The 20,400-nt window shown below is 40.9% G+C and overlaps 2 protein-coding genes across 5 annotated transcripts in view; one reads left to right on the top strand and one right to left on the bottom strand.

Annotated features, from left to right (window-relative positions):
* Positions 1-681: 681 nt before the first annotated feature.
* On the bottom strand, positions 682-7,738 carry LOC142991811 (lysosomal amino acid transporter 1 homolog). Of its 4 annotated transcripts, none has more exons than XM_076141967.1 (8): positions 7,593-7,738; positions 6,955-7,339; positions 6,425-6,554; positions 6,068-6,155; positions 5,529-5,638; positions 5,280-5,375; positions 3,389-3,574; positions 682-2,972 (listed from the first exon to the last, which is right to left on the bottom strand). In XM_076141967.1, the coding sequence occupies exons 2-8, from the start codon at positions 7,158-7,160 to the stop codon at positions 2,865-2,867; spliced, it is 924 nt and encodes a 307-aa protein (XP_075998082.1). In that variant the 5' UTR covers positions 7,161-7,339; positions 7,593-7,738; the 3' UTR covers positions 682-2,864. The 4 variants fall into 4 exon arrangements, with proteins under 4 accessions (XP_075998082.1, XP_075998064.1, XP_075998090.1 ...); XM_076141949.1 differs by having other exon boundaries at positions 6,955-7,301; XM_076141975.1 differs by having other exon boundaries at positions 6,955-7,297.
* Positions 7,739-8,782: 1,044 nt separating this feature from the next.
* Positions 8,783-20,400, top strand: part of veph1 (ventricular zone expressed PH domain-containing 1) — a 57,385-nt gene continuing 45,767 nt past the window's right edge. The window contains exons 1-4 of the mRNA XM_076145510.1: positions 8,783-8,866; positions 14,091-14,656; positions 15,479-15,697; positions 16,831-17,005. Of these exons, the coding sequence (XP_076001625.1) occupies positions 14,516-14,656; positions 15,479-15,697; positions 16,831-17,005 (535 nt within the window). The 5' untranslated portion in view covers positions 8,783-8,866; positions 14,091-14,515. The remainder of the gene's footprint in view (positions 8,867-14,090; positions 14,657-15,478; positions 15,698-16,830; positions 17,006-20,400) is intronic.

Genomic DNA, 20,400 nt, shown 5'->3' with positions numbered 1-20,400 from the left:
TGAATCTGTTTTGTAGAGTTTACTTGACTGATAAGAAATTCTGCATAATTATGAATAAAATGTTCTAAGATTGAAAGAAAATCCATGTCTAATGCATACATGGAAGTACATTTTAAATGTTGCATTGCATTATGAATTTTTGTTGTAAAATAGTTTTTTTTACAGTATACAGTATTTAAAATTTCATAATGCTGTTTTTTTGTATTTTTCACGTCGTGTGGACTATTGGAGGTTTATAATATATTATCTTATCTTATCTCTTGGTGATGTCTCTAACTGGAATGATCATTGAATATCTATATTGAAGAAAGCATTTGTGGGATATTTTGGTCATTGTTTTGCTTTGTTTTGTTCAAAAAATGACAAACAGAGCAACAGCTTTGGAACGCATTGTGGGCTGTGGTGAGAGAGAAAACAATGGAAAGCCGGGAGACACACACCCCCATCCTGGCCTGCCTGCGATAAAGAAACTAATTGATGTTCAAGTTTCCAGTCATTAGTCTGGCGTAGCGTGTAGATCTGTAAAGTAGGAAAGAAATGGTTGCCATTTTGATCAAACTTTTGTGTCCCCTTATAGTGTATTTGATTTGCTCGAGTTTAAGAAAAAACATTGTGTCCTTCATTCCTTTCCAAAACAGAAAAACAGCTCAATTGTGTATTTACAGTGTATTGCACTTTATTGAAGTAACATACATTAATTTATTGATCAGGCTTTATAAACATCAGAAATGTTGTGTCAGTTAACGCACCCGGGCACAGATCACTGAATGCAGGAACAATTATAATGTGAACTGAAATGCATATAAAAATGTGTTATTCTCAAAATAAAGAAAGGGGTATAGTTTATCGAGCAATTGTATCACATTTCCAGTCCAATCTAGACTTATAAATACCAAGTTAACACTGCAGTATAGACACAATAAATATATAGGCTTACTGCATAATTCAAACATTCCAGACTGATCTGAAGCTAGATTGAAAAAAATCCAGATTAAATATCAAAATATCAATCAGAAAATATAAGCCTATCTAAAAATCACATCAATATAAAAATATCTGCATTTCTCATTATAAACTGTGCAACTATAGAGAGAAGAAAGTCAAAACAAAAGCCCTATACTGACCTTATATTACCTAAACACACATAATCATACAATCATTTATGTTTTTCACATCATTGTGCATCATTGTTCCTGAAAACTCCATGTACAAGTGTAAAGATTCATTTATATTATATTGTATCCAATTTTACATATTAAATAGGTGGTCCTGTACATACTTACATGAGGTAGAGAAACCTGCCGCTGCCTGGAAGTGCAGTAGTGCAGTTATGCAGATGACCAGGTAAACTATGATACTACCATAAAACTACAATATTGTAAGATATTAGCTGCTACAAGTTTGACTGATGATCTATTGTATAATAATAGCTTAAGACATACTGCATACGATAACTTTAACTGCGCATCTAACAGCTATTGTTCTGTTTTTGTGTGTTTTATGGCTTTCATTGCTCTGTAAAGCACTATAATAAACAAGTAAAAAGGGTTATAAAAATGATTTTGACCTGAAAAGAGCATCTGTTCTGCTTTAAACCTGACAACAGTGTAGACACGTACTTAATAAAGCTTCAAGCTAATACAAACACCCTTGCCATGAATAAGGTTTCAGTCCCTAACATTAGTCCTCATAGTCTCAGATCCACCTATATTGTACATACACATACATCAACACCTCACATCTGCTCTCATGAATGCCTTTCAATATCAAGTAGCGGTTATAACTTTGGAAGCCATTGCAAGAAAACCGACCAGAAAGCACTACCAAAAGTTTGGAAATAGTTGTGCATTAATATATTGATTGTAATTAGTTATTAAAAGGCACGAGCAAAGTGTATCTCCACAACAACAGAGAGGAATGTTCAATAGAAAGAGGACATTACACACCTGAAATATAATCAAATCAACTACATCCATTAAACTTCATTAAAAAAAGTAAAAAGAGTATCATTCTATTGCTATGACGCACCGTCTCTAAACAATGACGACCAAACAAATGTCTTATAAGTAATACTACCATTAGTTTCTCCATTACTGCGCTAATATTATTTGTATTTTATAATGGCCCTCAAATAATGTCGCAGCTATTACAAGCTATACTCATCACTGATAACACGTTTAGGACAATGTGCACGTCATTATAGCAGTATTTACCCTGTCAACAGTGTGTAATCGAAACACACACTTGGCTCTTCCCATAAAGCTTGTTTTGTGTGCAATGACATCTGGTGCAAAGCCTCCTCGGGCGGGGGTGTGTGCTCGCTCATGGCAAATTAAACAAACTAGAAAATTCATCCAAAATGAAGACATTAAGACATCCCAGTGGAAGAATTAAATAAAGCTGACAGTATGCAAAGATCGTGACCCACCGATGGGAAGAAAAATACTCCAAAATATTCCTACACAGATACATTCTACTCGTTACTCAAAACTTCAGTTACTCTGGGCCCTTTAGATGCATTAAGTTGCATTGAGTAACAGAAGGTCTGCTGGTGAAACATCATCATCTTACGACATAAAAAGCAACGACAATTGGCAATCATTTGAGTTCACATCTTCCGTTATTTAAATGCAATGATGCTATCTGGTTGCTTTAAAAAACATGTTTTGTGCCAATACACTCAGCAGCTTTTGATGCCATGTGAGTATTGTGGTCGTCTTTACAATACTTACGCACTATCGCTGCTTTCTTAAGGTCTTGTGGAAGGAATGGAATGACCACCAGAGGCCATACATAGTCAGAACACACACTGTAGACTGACCAAACTGATGTCCAGTATGTCCACCGTCCATGTCCTATCACTGTTACAGCTCCTCTTCCTCACAGAGGAGCGGTTCCACTTCAGGTAGGTTGATTAATGTGCTGTTTTTAGTAGAATTCTTCCTCCTATACATGATGAATTGGGCAGTCACCTGACAAAGTTAAGGCTCACAGACAGACACAGTCACAACAACAAGCACCCTGTAGGTCATCGATGTTTTAGTGGAAAGCCTGAGAACACCAAATTGTAAAAGGGAATTATAAACACTACAGCCCTCTGTCTCATATATCTGCTTTGCATGCAGCTTGCAAGTTCTATGCAATTTGTTAAATGTTGATGTTGGTAATTGCTAATCAATGCTACTTGGAGGACAAAACGATAAAGATCAAAGATCAAAGAATGTAGCATACAGACAGATGGGCAGTTATTCCACACATTCATATTAACACTCATTACTGCAGGAGATTTTGACATGCAGGTACAATCAGAAGACATGACAGGCTTTACCTGAGAGCTATAAAACATGACACAACGTGTCGTGCCTGGAGTTGTGAAGGGAAAGGATACAAAGAAGTCTAGTACGAGGACTCCCAGGCTGCCAATGAGCCAGGCCAGGTGCTTGATGATGAAGGTTTGCTTGGAGTCTCTCAGTGCAGGCAGGACCAGAATGACGCTCAATCCATATGTCCCATTGCCCATCATGGCCAGAGCAAATAACATGAAGGAGGTGCCCTCTGTAGACTGTCTCTGGAACTGAAATGGATACGGTTAGATGAGAGATGATTGTATTTTATTTGCTGCAGCATTTTGTACTGCAAGTTGAAACTCAAACTGCATTTAATAGGTTTCTTTAAATTGAAAACACGTATAAATATTAATAGAAATAAATAAATAGAAAGTATTTCTACAGAAACATAATACTAAATCCATCCTACTCATTCTGATTCGGCATAATCAGCAGGTAAAGCACGTTTCTGGCCATGGGAATTGAAATAAAAACAATGAATACAAACAGAAAGTCAGTCAGTCACTTCATGACACATTTATCTAAATGTCCCTGTCAATAATTTATCAGCATGTTGAATGGTGTGTGTTTAATGTATTAGTGCTGTAAATAGCAGACACAACCTGGCTGCATCCATCACTTCTTTGCCTTTAAAACTGACAGGAATTTCAACACAGTCATAACATAAAATCAAAGACATATTTTCAACCTTGACTAAACATAACTCTCTCTGTGAGTTCAGTTTGATGTTAGAAGTGTGAAGTGCTGAAATGTTGCTTGGCAACAAAATGTGAATGCCCTGAAGAATACTGCCTGGGCTGGACCCAAGCAACACTAGGCAACCGCCATGTGTCAGCAACAAATAATGAAGGCTATTATGTGTAATCTACTGCCACATTGTTGTTTGTACAACTGCCAAAGTAAAATGTGTCACTGAAGATGATACAGTGAAGAGTTTTCCCTGTGTCCTACGTGAAGATTCACATGGCATGAACATTGGAATGAATGAGGTTTGTTCCAGTGTGTGTGCCCAGATATATCTCTAGTACTGGAACCCTGCTGTGATGATCCCCTCTGGTAAATAATAGCTGTAGTCCAGCCAGGATGTCCTTTCTGTACACAAGCACTATTGTATTCAATGCCTGGTTCTCATTTTGACACAAATACAAATCCCAATGTCCTTTTTCAATCACAGACACACATACACAAACACACAAACAATGGATCATATCAATATGACTCATCTGGTATTATGGACAACAAAAGCCACAGATCTCCACTGAGTATGTTTGTGCTCACAAGCAAACTGTGTTATGCAAAAAAGGAGCTCTGTATCTCATGAGTCACATGAGCGTATTTTAGTGTCCAAGTGATAATTCTCTTTTAAAATAAAACCTTTTAAGTTTGAGTTAATTTTACATTCAAATAGTCAGACCTTTCAGACTTAAAAATGTAAATAGTTCAGTGCTAATCATCATATTAGTTCCCATGGTTTATAGCTATCAGAGAAGAAAGAGAGCGAGAGGAACAATTGTGAAACAAGGAGATGTCGTTTCTCAAACAAGTCACAGTCCATTAAAGTTGATCAAGCCAATCTATCAATCTATCTATCTAACCAATCTATCTATAATCTGCAGCCTATTCTAGTTGCTACATAATGATGTGATGTATCCTGTTTTCAATTATTTTACCACTCTACTATAACAGAGACTGTTTTTTGTATTTGAAATAAAAAATGGAATACAAAACACGACCACGAAATAATAATGTGTTAGGTACTGTGGACAATCTAAGGGATACATGCCAAGGATTTAATTTAAAATAGATACTAGGAAAATATATGTATTCAAAAAAATATTTGGTTGCATCACCTGACATTTTTTAAGCAGTGGAGTAAAACACACACTGTAGACAAACAGTCATTGACCAACCAGCAAACTGTCACAAACTTACATTTTTATACATCTGGGGGAAACGGGAGGAGAGGTAGAAGATAGAGGCCAAGTATCCGCATACATAGCCTGTAATCTCCACTGACTTAGTAGTTATCTGTGTGAGAAAGCGAGAGAGAGCAAAATTACATTACATTAAGTATATATCTGATAAAAGGATTGATTGAGTTCTGATTTCTTAACATTCCAATATTAAAATCCAACCAATTCACATATGCATGTGCACATACACACACACAACTCTACCAACCTGTGCATCTGAGGTTGAGCTCTTTTCTGTGATGAATTTGGACAAGGCCAGGAGCGACAATGTGGCAACGCTACACCACAAGAAGCACAGCCACTTCAACAAAGGGTTCTCTGGAGGACACATACGCAGAAAAGAACAGACAAGATTAATACAAACATATATATACACTCATTTCCAGTACCTTACGCCAAACACTAGCTGGATTTAATTAGTTTATCAGCACTATTAAGTGTAGCCAAGGGGGCAATGTACAAAGCCAGCACTCAATATTCTTTGTGCAGCAGCTGTGGGTAACCATGGATGAATCCCAGTGTGATTATATGCGATTAGGCAGCTGAACACTTTGGCTTTGGTAGTAACAGCTCATACGCCAATGAGATACACAAGTGTTTAACAACTCTTCTTTTATGTGTTGTGTTGGTCTGTGTACAGAACTAGTGACGTGTAACCTTTCTCTATCCATACAGATCAAATAATGAACACGCTATCATTTGCCCTCTCAACTTTTACTTAAGAGCAGAGATGATGTCGCGGCTTACTGCTGCTGGAGCTGTTCTTGATCTTGTAATAGACAAATTGGGAGATGAGGATCATGTCTGTGAAGATGTAGAACACTCCTGTGACTATCTGAAAGACAGAGTACAAACAAAAACACAGTTGTCTGAGAACTCTTTTATGATTTCCTTCTGTATTGTGCTATTTCTGGTTACCAAGGCTATACATGGAATATTGGGGATGACTAAAAGGTTTAAATGATTGTAAGGATGTTAACATGCACATTAATGTTCTATTCTACTCAGGTGAAGGCAATACACTGATGTCATATACAATACAAACATTAGAAAGACGGCAATGTCCCTATTCAATTACAACGATTAAATAAATAGATAACGCACCTGAAGAGGCAACTGACTGGTGAGGTAGGAACCCGCAAAGTTGGTTAGGTCTCCACTGAAGAGGAAGAACAAGAAGCCAAAAGACATTGCCTCCTCCACTTTACCGTTTCGATAGGCTTCATACACTTGACTGAGAAAGATTGAAAAACAATAACAAAGCACAAATCAACAATCAAAACGTTCCCATGATCTAATAACACACGTAATGAGCAACTTCATAGGATAATAACAAATATGATGACAAATGATGACAAATAGTAGTTTTTGTAATGTGTCTGGCCAACTTGCACCTATTGGTAGACAAGGAAGTGACACATTGTTTATTGAAATGGATGTGTTACTGCTCATAACGCTGACAAAACAGATAGAAAATAACCCCATTATACACTATTAAGATACCATTTAGAAATAAAATCCTGTCGTCGCATTCTTTTTTATTATTCATTATTTAAAGCAATCCTGTTCACACAACCAAGCAACACAGTCACGTTGGCGGATGACAGTGCACATCCCCATCATTTAGTACTTACGGTAACGTGGACAGCAGAAAGCAGAACATGGATACGAGCGCGACCACCACGCTGCTGTACTCCCACACATTGTCCACACACTCCTCCAGCAGGTAGAGGATCCACGGCGTCCCGTTCACGCACAGAGGTCGGTGTAGCCCCGGTGTGGCGCTCCCGTTCCAGGGGGCCACGTCTGCATTTTTCCCCGGGAAACGCGCGGTGGCCATGGGCAAGAGAGAGGGACTGGGCTGTTCCTTCCGCCGCTGGGTCCCTCACCGCTGAACCGGAATAGCCTGCTTCGAAGCCGAAATCTCTTCGGGTCGGCCTGAGGGGGTTTCGGGATGCTTACAGGAATAAGACGTGGCTGTCTGGCAAAGGAACGTGGGAAGGAATGTGGAGGATTTGTCTTTCTTTGCAAGAAACGTTTGAGTAAAAAGCAGGCAAGCAAAATGATTCAATTCAAGTATCCAGGCGAAATAACGTCATCAACTATTGCTGCATTTACACGTTCAGTACATGATACATTAATATTTCTCAAAATGTCACATATTAACAGGACATGTGCCGATGGTTTGCCAAAATATTCCAGAATAAACTAATCATTTTCATTGTCCAGGCATAACGGCACAGATGTGACGAATAGGTGTTCACAACCTTACCTGATCAACTGTAGCAAAGCAAAGACGATGTAAGCGGACACATTCTGGTCCGTTTCTTGTTAAACTTGTTTACGGACACGTAGCGAGCTCTAAATATCATGTTTTGGTCTCGTTCCCTCAGCAAATACTGTTTCTCGGTAGCCGACATCCTCCCATGTGTTAAGTTATCTACATCGACCGCAACATCCGGTGAGTATTTTCAAAACAATCTTCTTATTGCTAAGCTAACATAAGCTACGCTAAAATAAATTAAGCTAAACTAAACTAAACTAATCAGAATCAGAATCAGAATCACTTTATTTGCCAATTAAGTTTGCACTTAAGAGGAATTTGCTGTGGTTCTGGGTGCAACGTGTAACATATAGAAAAAGACAACAGAAGACAACATATAAAACAACATAAAACAACATGTACAAACAGCAGCTTGGTGAATACTTAAATTAAATTAAAAACACACTAAATTAAACTAAATTAAATAAGTTAACTAAATGAGTGCTGATGAATAAGGTGTTAAAATGATAATATAACTTAATTATTAATTATTAATTATTATTAATAATAGTTAATATAAGATAAGATAGTATAAGATAACATAAGATACACACAACACATTACAACATAGTGTTTTGGTATATTTTATATCACAATTCCCGAAAAACGTTGAAGTATTCTAAGATTTTTGATTTCTAACAAGTACGCTTTGACCCCGTTTTGAAGGTAAATCTGCTGTTCAGTGGAGATAGTGACTACGATTTATGATGATAGGGCGGTTACAATTATCAGCTATAGGCCAGGTCAATGTAATGTTATGATAATAATGTGTTCGTTTATTTATTTATTTTTAGGCGACAAACTGCCATGGTGGTGTTTGATATTAATTTAAAACTCTGACAAGAACCATTATTCAATACTGAATTCTGAATACTTCGATGCATGATTAATTCTTAGTTTTCCACTGTGGTATTACTATTTCCACTTAAATTGGTTAGGTTCTTTTTCGTTAAACAGCTTTCTATGTTGGTAGTGTCACCCAAACACACGTGACCTCTTGGTTCCTTTATCCACCTGTTGAGGTGTGTTGCTCTTACTGACCACAGGATGGCGCGCTTTTAAATACCGGGATGGATTCAGAGCTCGTCCTGTGGGGGAATCTGGAGCTGTGCAGGGGTGATGTGAGCTGAAATGCATCGCTTTGGACCGGTGAGCGGTCGGTGTTCGCAGGAATTGGACGATCACCCTCCGCTGTGTGTGTGCACTCCTTCTGCACGCCGTAGGTAAGCAGGTTTGGTTTCATTTTTGCATGGAATTCTTTAAAAAGCATTGTCGGGAGGATTTGCACGGATGCCCCCCACATTCCTACATATCGGTAAAGTCGGAGCAGTGCAACCAAAAGTCAGTGCGCCTCAGGGAGATGTAGAGCTCAGAGTTTATACTGAAAGCGCGCAGGTGGATGAGAAGTGCAAAGAGAAAATCTATATGTGGAAATGTAGCGGTGTGTTCCTTTGTTCCTATTCGTAAAGCTATATGTCTGGATTAACATAGTGGTGCCATGGATGGATACAGAGCGTGTGTGTTTCTTTGCAATGTAGGTGTTTAAGCAGCTTGCTGTTCTGTAAACAAGAACACACAATTCCATGGCTTCATTCAGTCAACAAGCAGTACATTTGATCTTTGGTGTCTGCGAAAAGTGCAATGTTATAGGGACTCACGTGCTTATATGTAGGTAGTGAAGCTAAAATCTGAATATTATTATTGTATAATTTAAAGCACTGGACACATTAAAGTCATGCGTTCATTACATTTAACTATCTAGCTAATGTGGAGGTGGGAGAATAAAGAAAGGTTTCTATACCTGGAAACATACATTGTGGACATCTGACAGCTGCTCAGTGTTGAGAGTGTGTCCGTAATACCTTGTACACTGAATGACTTCTTTCTTTAACACCTGCAGTATATGTCATATCCTCTCAGGCTGCTCTGTGAGCCTGGACTGTGGAAGCCAAGGGGGAGTAATGAGAAATGAACAATTTAGAAAAAGTGTATGGCTTGGCCCAGTGTGCAGTAATATACGATTCCACCTGCTCTTTCCCTGTCTCTCTCATAGAAACCCACTCAGCTTTTACAACTCAGGCCACAGCAGTGCCAGCACACAGCGCAAGAGACAAAGACTGAATCTAAAGTATAAAATAAGTTATCATTGACCTCTCGCTCATTAACATCTTTGCAAAAGGAGACATTTTTGATTAGGTAAACATGGACAAGGAACCCTGTGCACTTTGACGCATAAATCATGTTTAATAAGTGGCAGCATTACTGTTACAGTAAAAAGATGCTATTTGTAATGAATTATGTGAAAAAATAAGAAAAAAGACATCTGAGAATGCTCCCTGTGGTTAGTGTTTTTGTTGTGTCATCGCTCTCAGAATGACTAAATGTGTGTCTCGAGAAAGTGTTTGGATCAATACATCGACTGTGAGACGTGCATTTAGTGTTTTGTGAGTTCTCCTGCATTTTGGATGGGGAGATTAGTTGCTGTGCCAAACTGTGTGTTGGTAGTGCAGAGGACTGTGTGAAAGAAAGGAATGCACCTAACCAATTATTAGCACCCAAAGGGGGATCAATGTGAGTAATAAGACCCAAATATCATATGTGTGACATTTGTGTGTAGGTGTGTGAACCATGTATTTTTGTTCCATTTTTGCCGTTGCTCTTACTAACACATCTGCTCTTTCTGGGTTTTCTAATGAGCGTGTGTGTGTGTGTGTGTGTGTGTGTGTGTGTGTGTGTGTGTGTGTGTGTGTAATGTGTAATTCTCATGTGTTTTACAGAAGCTATTTTCACTGCCCTTGTGTCACACAGAGATTCCCTATTGCATAACTGGAGTGCATGAATAATGTAGAACTCTTCTTTTCTTACACACACAAATATGTACACTCTACACACTATCACACTGCAGCTCTATGTTGAACCCCAGGAGGCGTCTTTACTGAGTCCTTTTGCAGCAGCTTGGACGTGGATGTCTTCTTGGAATCTCCTCTTACTTTATCATACGTGCTCGTGAAATTTACTTAATCGGTTACATAAGAGAGGCTGATCACCTCGTTTTATAGGAAAAGATGGGACACATTTTAAGGACCAAAATATGGAAAGCCAATATGGAAGCATTACAAATATAAAAGCCTTTTGGAACTGTGAATAATCTCACTTAAATGTCTGTCTTAATGTCTTAATGTCTGAAATCTAAGCGCTAATGCATGTCCATGTCTCACTGTGGCTATTCTAAGTACATCTGTCACGTCTTCTTAGTTCCTCCCAGGAGACGGCCATCAAAAAGTGCCATGAATAATTGACGTCCGGTTTTGCAAAATAGGCAGAAACACTTTTACGATCCCACACGCACTTTTGTTTCTCATAAACAGAACCTGTTGTGGCATTTCTAGACACATTTTTTGACTTGCTGCAACAGTGCATGCATTTATTGGTCTCCCTTATCATCAGATCCTTTGCGCGTGAGAATTATGTGTTGTAAATTATCTCAACAATGGACACAGAGAGGTAGCAGCTGTGAGTCAACATTGTTCAACCCAGACCTGATAACTGCACGTCTCTGGAAAGTTCGTGTTCCTGAGTGTTTCTGAGTTTCTGGCATCAGTGCTGTAATGTTTCTTCACACATCCAAGCTGCCACTGTCGCCCCCCTATCCCCCCCCTATCCCCCCCCCCCCCCCCCCCTTCAAAGCTGCATAATAATTAGGTGCACAAATAAGAACTGAGAGAGAGAGAGAGAGAGAGAGAGAGAGAGAGAGCGGCCGAGATAAAAGAAAGTGGAAAAGTGTTAAGTTCCCCAGACCGAGAGAACGTGCATGAAAGAGAAACATTCATTCCACTTGTTACTTCCCAGTTGATATTGATGTTGTGCAGCAATGTAAAGAAGAATGTGGAATGTGAGACATTTTCTGTAGTTTCACCCTGTTCCTGTGGGAGAGAGAAAGAGAGCGAGAAAGTGAGAGAGAGAGAGAGAGAGAGAGAGAGAGAGAGAGAGAGAGAGAGAGAGAGAGAGGGAGGGAGGGAGGGAGGGATTGAGGGATTGAGACATTTCTTGTAGGCTGAGCAGGTGCATGTTACACTGAGCGCCAGGGCTGACTGAGTAGGGAAAGAGGGAGGAGGTGGAGAGAGGGAGGGAGGGAGGGTGGTCTGTCTTATAGGTCACACAAAAGAGCCTGTGTTCTCTCTCTCTCTCTCTCTCTCTCTCTCTCTGTCTCTCTGTCTCTCCCGCCCCCCCCCCCCCCCCCCCCTCTCACACTCTCTGTCCCTCTTCCTCTCTCCCTGAGTGGAGACAGTAGTGGGAGAGAGAGAGGCCCTATGGTCACATTGTCCTCAGATAGCCCCTATCCCGAGCACCGAGCACCCAGCACCCAGCACCCAGCACCCAGCACGCACCCCCTCTCACCCCTCACCCAGTGCCCCACTCACACACACTGCAACCTGGGGTGCACGCTTAGACACTTGTCAACCTGTGTTCAGCCAAAGCATTCACAGCCACAGTACTCATAGTAAAATATAGCATCTAGAAGCAAATTATGACTCACTAAATATAGTGTGTGTGTGTGTGTGTGTGTGTGTGTGTGTGTGTGTGTGTGTGTGTGTGTGTGTGTGTGTGTGTGTAAAGGCCGGATTCCTGAGCTCGCTGAGCCGTAGCTGGGTGATTAATAGTAACTAGCTGATTGTTTAAGAAGTGAAATTCCTCAGGTCTGTTTCTTTTCCCTCTCCCTTTACACACACAGACACATACACACACATTCGCGCACACGCACGCACACACACTGACACACCATTCAGGGTGGCAGTGGCATAGATATTCCAGTAGAGCAGCGGAGTATAGACACAGCGGCTCAGAGCAGCATGAAGAATGTCCGTGTGTGTATATACAGTTTTCTCTGTGTGTGTGTGTGTGTGTGTGTGTGTGTGTGTGTGTGTGTGTGTCTGTAAGCTCAGTATGTGAGTGGTCTGCAGGTTATACAGGCTTCAGGACATCGAAACATTATCTCTCTCCCTCTGTCTCCCTCTGTCTCTCTCCCTCTGTCTCCCTCTGTCTCCCTCTGTCTCTCTCTCCCTCTGTCTCTCCCTCTCCCTCTTGTCCATCCCTGTCTCCCTCCCTTTCTTTTGTGAATAATTCTGTCCCTTTCTTGTTTACTTTGTTTTCTTGTGTTTTTCCCTGTTGTGTCTCTGATCCTCTCCATCTTTCTCCATGTCTATCTTGCCTTCCTACAGCTCTTGTTCCTTTTCTCTGTTTTTCATATATCGCAAGCCCACTCACACACACATGCACTCCCAGACACACTCACATACACAGATGCACACACACTCACTCTCTCTCCAAATAGTTGTACTGTTGTTTTGGTCCCATTGGCCTGGCCTTGACCAGTAAGAATTCCTGATGCAGTATCCTGGCAATGGGCGGGTTTCCATGGCTGTCGCTGGCTTGGCAGGAGAGATACGCTCCCCCAAGTGTCTTCTCCCTTCAGTCTAGCTTGGGCTCCCTCAAGCTTGGCTTTTAGAGGAGGTGTGAGGATAAGATGATGTCTGATTGTCGGTGAAAAGCGAGAGCAGAGTGGAGACAATGGTGACACAGATACACATGAAAGGAGGCATAGTTGAGCTGTACAGGGTGCATGGCAGCTTTGTTTTAACTTTCATTTCAATGCTTTCATTAAAGCGTAAACAAAAAGCAGCGTATGTGTGTAGGTTTCTGTGTGGGAGGATACATTCTGTGTGTGTGTGTGTGTGTGTGTGTGTGTGTGTGTGTGTGTGTGTGTGTGTGTCTCTCACACTCACACTCATTCCACTCATTCTGCTGCCCCTCACAGTGTCACTGATTTAATGTTTAATCGAGGTTGACAGGACCAGAGGTAGTGGAGGGTAAATGTTTAACACTGTACATTTAGATTACCACAACTTTAATCTCATCCATAGTTAGAGGGTTGAAAAAGGTATTAAGATATTCTGTAATCCCAGCAAAAAACTCTCAATGGTAGAATAATATAGATAATGTATTATGTATTTTTTTTTTTTTTTCAAACCACCCTTCTATGAAATATACATTAAGATATACATACCCAATGCAAATACACACCTGCATTTGTGTGTGTGTGTGCATGTGTGTATTTTGTTAGTGTACATTTGTGGTTGTAGATCTGTCACATATTACTCCACAGTCACTTGGTCACATCACATATTAACTTGCAGTAACTTAGCTTGCACTTGTAAAGACAAAAAGATGAAACAATGAGATCACTGGAAAAGAGGAAAGAGATGAAACACGAGGAGAGGACAAAAGAGAAGGACAGGATTTTTAAGATACTGCATCATGGGTGAATTCCTATTTAATACTCTTTATGGTTAATCTGACAAATTGACTCAGTTTCAGCTGTTGTCTGTTTCATGTCAGTTGTATATGTACACATTTGTTCTGCTAAACTTAGCCTCTGTCCCTCTGCAGAACTCTGCCAAGGTAAGACTGCCCTCTCTGGAATATGCCCTGTCGCCATGGTAACAGGCGCCAGAAAGACCCAGACGTACATTGAGCCAAACTGATCCGCTGGAGTCTGACCTACCTGTTTTACCCTCCAATGAAGATTTCACTTTGAAGTATGTTTGAATTCCTGCCACAGAATGCCTAAAAGAGCACCTAATGTCAGCATCTGTCGTCACTGGAAACCATTTCAGACTGTATTCATGGGATTACAATGCTACGGCCTGTGAAGGTTCTGAAAAACAAGAAACAAAAAGCTACTTCTGAAGATTTTGCTTTCCTGGATCATTATGTTTGGGATTTGTTCATTTGTAATTGAAGGATCATAAACTGCACCACGTCCTCCCCAAACTGGTCTGAGAGGAGTTTTAAATCCTCCAGCTAACTGACCCATGATGCACCAGCTGTTCAGCCAGGTGCTGGGACAGAGGGATCTGTCCAGAGCTGGGGATCTGTTCTCTCTGGAAGATGCAGAGATAGAAGGCTGCCTTTCTCAGGCGCTGGACCAGATCAAGGTCATCTCCTGCTCACCGGTCAGTAAACATGACTGTATTAGTATTATTTGTTGTTGTTGTTTAATTAATCCACAGTAGGAATAACTGGTTTATTCCTACAGTTTGTTTTCATGTGCTGGTTATCTGCAGTTAATCAAGAGGCAGATGAACACCAAAACAAGCAGCCAGAGGGACACACTGGGGAGTGTGTTAGAAGAGTTTACATGTACACAAGAGAGTTCTTTTGGTGACTGTTAGAGTCCAGGGATATAAAGAGCAATAGTGCAGGCTTCATAGAGCAAACTAACTCATTTCAATTGCATGCGATTTGCTGTGAATTGCATGCAAAATGACGATTAATAAAGTCTAAGAATCTTAAATCTTACATCTTAAATCTTAACTCAAGGAGAGAGGAGATTCACTGGGAATCTGAGAAAGAATCATGACAGAAAACATTGTTAAGTAACGTGTGTGACAAGGAGGCAAGCCCTATTCTCTCACTCCTCCTGCCTCCTGTCACCCTCTCCAATCAATTTTTTGTGCTTGTGATTCCTTTTTAATCAAAGCTCCTTAATTGCTGATTTACTGGGACATATACACCAGATTATACAATGAAAAAAACAAACAAAATGCATGCAAAAAATATTGTACAAATGCACTACTATGTGTACAATAGTCATATACTGTAATATGTAATCACATCTAGATCTACAGCAGCAAATTCTCAAGACCATAGATGCTAAAGACCAAGATGATGTCCTCTATGTTTTAACACAAAAGACAATCCAATCTTGACCTTACACATCTTAAATGTATACTTTCTGTTTGATTTGTTTCATGGTCGGACCGTTCGCTTGGCAGGACTATTTGACCAACGACAACGACCAGGCAGTGGTGGAAATTTGCATAACGCGCATCACCACCGCCATAAGGGAGACGGGTTCCATCGAGCGTCACAGCACGGCACTGGTGGGCCTGTGGGAGTCGTGCCTGGAACATAACCTCACGCCGCAAGGTGACAACACAGAGGACACGCCGCACACCAAGATAGCCTCTGACATCACCAGCTGTATCCTGCAGGTACATACACACGTGCACGCAGACAGAGCCCAATATTCACAAGTCGTTATCTTTGCCAGAGAGCCTATAGCCACATACAGTATGAACACAACAAAGATGTCACACTTTGAACATTTTTACACTGTTCAGTTCTGTGACCTGATGTTTATAATAAAATATACATTAGGCTACTTTATAGGGACATATACTGTACTTTATATAAATTACCATTTTGCGACAGTGTAAATCGTAGACTTGCCTTCTTTCCCCGCCAAGTGTCGACTGCTTGAGGGGTTAAAGTCAGGAGACATCTCTTTCTCACCCCCATTTTCCTGTGGGAAGGAGAATTTGCTTAATACCTTCCTAATGAGGCTGATTCTTGAGGAAAGCACCCACACACTTGCTCTCTCTTTCTCTCTCTTTCTCACACACACACACACACACACACACACACACTTGTCTCCATGAGGTAAACCCTTTCAACTTGGGCAAGCAACAACAGACAGAGAGATAGAAAAATAGAACTGCATTGTACTGCCACCGTGTGGGCGAATGGAGAATTGACAGTTCCACAGGCCAAACTACATCCACTAAAACACTAACACAACCAGTAGCAGAGGAAGTACACTACTTTATGTGCCATACATGCTGGTATCAATGCCAATAATTCCAACACTGTAGTGGGTGAGTATGTTAATATGGTGTTTGTCTGTGTTGGCTTTCTCTCTCTCTTTCACGCACTCACACACAAACACATGCGGTGCAGATGCTTTGTGTCACACTGTCCTGTTGAGGGTGCTAGTGCAGTTCAAATCAGCTCCCTCTTGTTTGTTCATGTGTCCATGTAAACGTGCAGAGGACAGACTTATGCATATTGTTGTGTTCTGCCTTATAATATTCCTCCTACACTCCTCTTAGCACCATATGGTAAATATAAACACTTTCAATTGTTTTTGACTGTTCAAACATGCAACTCGTACTAGTTGGGCAGAACCTGGTTCATGTAGACCTGCTAGATCTTAAAACAGTATAATATTACCTTTTTGACTGGTATGGAGGAAAAGCATCAATTAACATCCATAGCTCGTACTTCTGCCTGACATTATGTTCTTCCTCTTATTTTGTCAATATTCTCCCTACTTTCCTCCCCTCAGAACTACAGTCGTCCCTCCGTCATGGCGCTGGCTGTTCCGGTAGCAGTGCGATTCTTGCAGAGAGGGAACAGGGAGCTGAGCAGGAACATGTCCAGTTACCTCTCGCTGGCCGCCATTGCCAAGGCCGATCTACTGGCTGAACACACTGAGGCCATAACACTCAGTGTGCTGGGAGGTAGGACACACACACACACACACACACACACACACACACACACACACACACAGAATTTGTGGCATTTGCTTTGATTGTAGCTTCGAACTCAGCACCTACTCCACTTCTGGTCTGATTTTGCTTTCACCTCCTACCACCCTTCAACCAGGAAAGGCTTCACCGTTATTGATAGATGTGTTAAGTTGTGTTAAAGATAGTGTAACGACCGATATTGTTTGTATCCTCGAGGGTCTTCTTCTTTGGGTGTGTGTGTCAAGCAAGGCACGGGAGGACTTCTCCTTCTTATGTCACTTTATTGACTCCGTCTTAACAGTGCTCCATCTTGCAGCACTTATCTGGAATGAGTTTTTGAAACTGTCCTTCCTAACATTGAAGGTCATAGAGGTATAAGCTGATAAGCAGACTCCTGGTCAGTGGTTAGAGCAAACTCCTCCCTGGAGGGTTTTCCTGCCATTTTTAAAGCCATTTAAGCTCATTACTGTATTCTTGGTTCCGTTTTCCCCTGAGGCTCACTTTAACACACACATAAACAAACATTGGGTCGATGAAGAGAATCGTCAGGGGTTCAGAGCTGGAGCTTAGTTCTTCACAATCAATAAATTATTCTGCTTTTGTAACTTTAGGGCAAAGAATGTGTGTGTTCATCTTTGTATCTGAAGTGAAGTGTTTAAAGGGCTTATCTTTTTTTTTCTCCATAATTTCCCTCCAGCTGACATCTGAGATGTGTTTAGTATAGTGATAGTGATGGGCGAAAAAAGCCACATAGTTTCTCATCCAAGTGCGCTGCTTTTTGTACCTCTTGGCATCACATTATACACACACACACACACACACACACACACACACACACACACACACACACACCAGAATATTGTATATAGGCAGTTGCAACCAGCCTGAAATAAACCGGATCATTACTGAAACAGAATGGATCCAAAATTTAGTCAAGCAGCAAGTTTAGTTTGGCAACAAGATACACCAGCACTTAACAAGCAACAGCCATCAAAAAGCATTAATGTAAATGTAAAGTGATTATGACTCACCACATGATATATCAAGACATACTGACACACACACAGCATGGGACCTGATTAGACTGAATAGTTTTTGGACCCGGTCTGACTAAGGTACCAGTTCAAGTGGACCCATGAGGACCTTTAGTGCATATTTTTACCAAGCCGACATAGCAAAAACAGAGCTTATAAATTTTGTATAACAAGACACAAGTGTGGTTGTATCAGTTTACCCCGTTTAATTTGACAACATTTATACTTGTAGTCCGTATACCAGGATCGAGTATCTGAATGGTGAGCTGCTCTGGGAACATGGAGTCACTACATTTGGTTGACCCTAAAATGTCGTCACTTAATATCACACCACATAACCGTCACGTATGCAGAGTCGCAGGGAAACCTGGTCCCTCCCTGTGTGCACAAGAGAGTGAGAGAGAGAGAGACGGTTTAAGACCAAAAGAGGGAGAAACGGAGAGTTGTTTATATGAATATGTAATTAAGCTTCCAGTGGGTCAAATCCAGCGTCGTAGGGGATCAATCAGTCACATGAAAGTGAACAAGGCTGAGTAGAGGACCTTATTTTGGATTTATGTTTCCTTTGGGTGGTTTTGTATGCAGCGTCAGCGGTTTCCAGTTTTGACCCCCTGCTGTTACACTGCTGGGGCTCATCCACCGTGCTCTGACCGTTTCACCTTCCGGTTACCTAGTTAACAAACCTCGACCCTCCGCCGCTCTCCTCCTCTCTCTTTCTGAGCTCACAAATACAACAAACATAAACACAAGTGCACAAAAACACTAAACATACGCACACAGGCAGGCACACAGACGCACACACGCAGGCACACAGACACACACACACACACACAGGCCCAACCAATAACAGATGACCTCTCTCCCACAGCAAACCCTCTGTTCAGGAAGGGAGGTGATGTAATGGGGTTTGGTTGAGGTTGATAATCTTGTTTGTTACATTAGTAAAGTGGATGTGTGGATTAGATCAAAGTGGATGTGCTTTGTGTGTATAAATCTGTTAATTGAAGCTGAATTTGTCACGTTTTGCATGTATCATCCACTCCACTTCTGTTTCCTCAAGGCAACTGGTGGTCAGAATATTCTCTAGTCTCAATCGTGTATTGCTGATATTTGCTTTTGCTGCGTATTAGGAGATTACCATGAGGTGTGTTTGTCTGTTTGTTTACCAGTTTGCAACAGAGGAAGTAGCTTTTATAGCCTGCTACAGTAGGCACGCAGGACTTGCTCATTAAATCTCTCTCTCAGGTGTCAAAGTTCAATGTCTCTGTGTGCTCCCAGCAGAGAAACATCTGCAGTTTCCTCACTCTTCTACATTACCACATGCAGATGTTCTATTACTATTCATAATGATATCATTATGTTATCATGATTTTATTGAACTCCCACTTTCTTGTGCAACCTTTTGTTTTCAATGCAAATTCATGGCTGATCGAGTAAGTCAATATTTTATCTGACATAATGAAAGCTTCATAGTCAGGCTGTAGGAAAGTGTCATTACTGATCACATCTCTGTGGCATTGAGATCCTGAAACAAGACCAGGGCACAATGTGTCATAGGTTACAAGGAGAGCAGGGCACAAAACGTAAAGTGAAAAATAGTCCTTAATTAATAACTTCGATAGCCCAGAGAGCAAATGGGAAAACACAATTACAAGTAATCCAAATAGAGGCCAGGAGCAAAAACAGTGACCAAGCAAATTGTGATCCAAAATATAACAATCCAACAGAAAAGGAAGGAAATCCATTCCTGAAAGAAAGTGCTTCACAAAAGTCAAACACAGTACAAGAGAAACCAACCTGGGGAACAAATGAGGAATCAAGGAAATGACAGATAATACAGAAAACTGACCCGGAGCAAATAAAGACATCCACATTGCAAACTTGATACAAGAAATACTCCAGAACACCACAGGGGAACCTGTGTGGAGTTGACAGGAAACCTCCGAGACAACCGCAGACTCAAGGCCTTATGACAACATGACAACTGGCGTCAAGCAACGGAAAACCATGAGTATAGATACACTTAGAATAAGGAGAGAATGAGGATCAGAAGGTGAGGCCAACATGAAACAAAGAGAAATACAGGGGAAGCCAATGAGTGAACAATCAAGAGAGACAAGTGCAGGAAGTGAAGTTAATGGTAGGTAAAGGAGACAATTACAAAATAAAACAGGAAATGAAGTGTTGACACAAGTGTTTGTAATTTGTTTTCGTTTGTGTCAATGGCTCCTGTTGAGTAATTTCCTTGCTACCTTACAAGAGCTTTGGGCTGGTCAGGATCCATTCGCTGTGTGGGCCTGTAAAGTCTGTGGAGAGCGAGAGAGAGAGAGAGAGAGAGAGAGAGAGAGA

Source organism: Genypterus blacodes, unplaced genomic scaffold, assembly GCF_046128005.1.
Source record: "Genypterus blacodes isolate CSIRO-AG114 ecotype Tasmania unplaced genomic scaffold, CSIRO-AGI_Gbla_v1 ptg000003l_1, whole genome shotgun sequence".
Lineage (NCBI taxonomy): Eukaryota > Metazoa > Chordata > Actinopteri > Ophidiiformes > Ophidiidae > Genypterus > Genypterus blacodes.
This window is presented reverse-complemented; position numbering and strand designations above follow the sequence as displayed.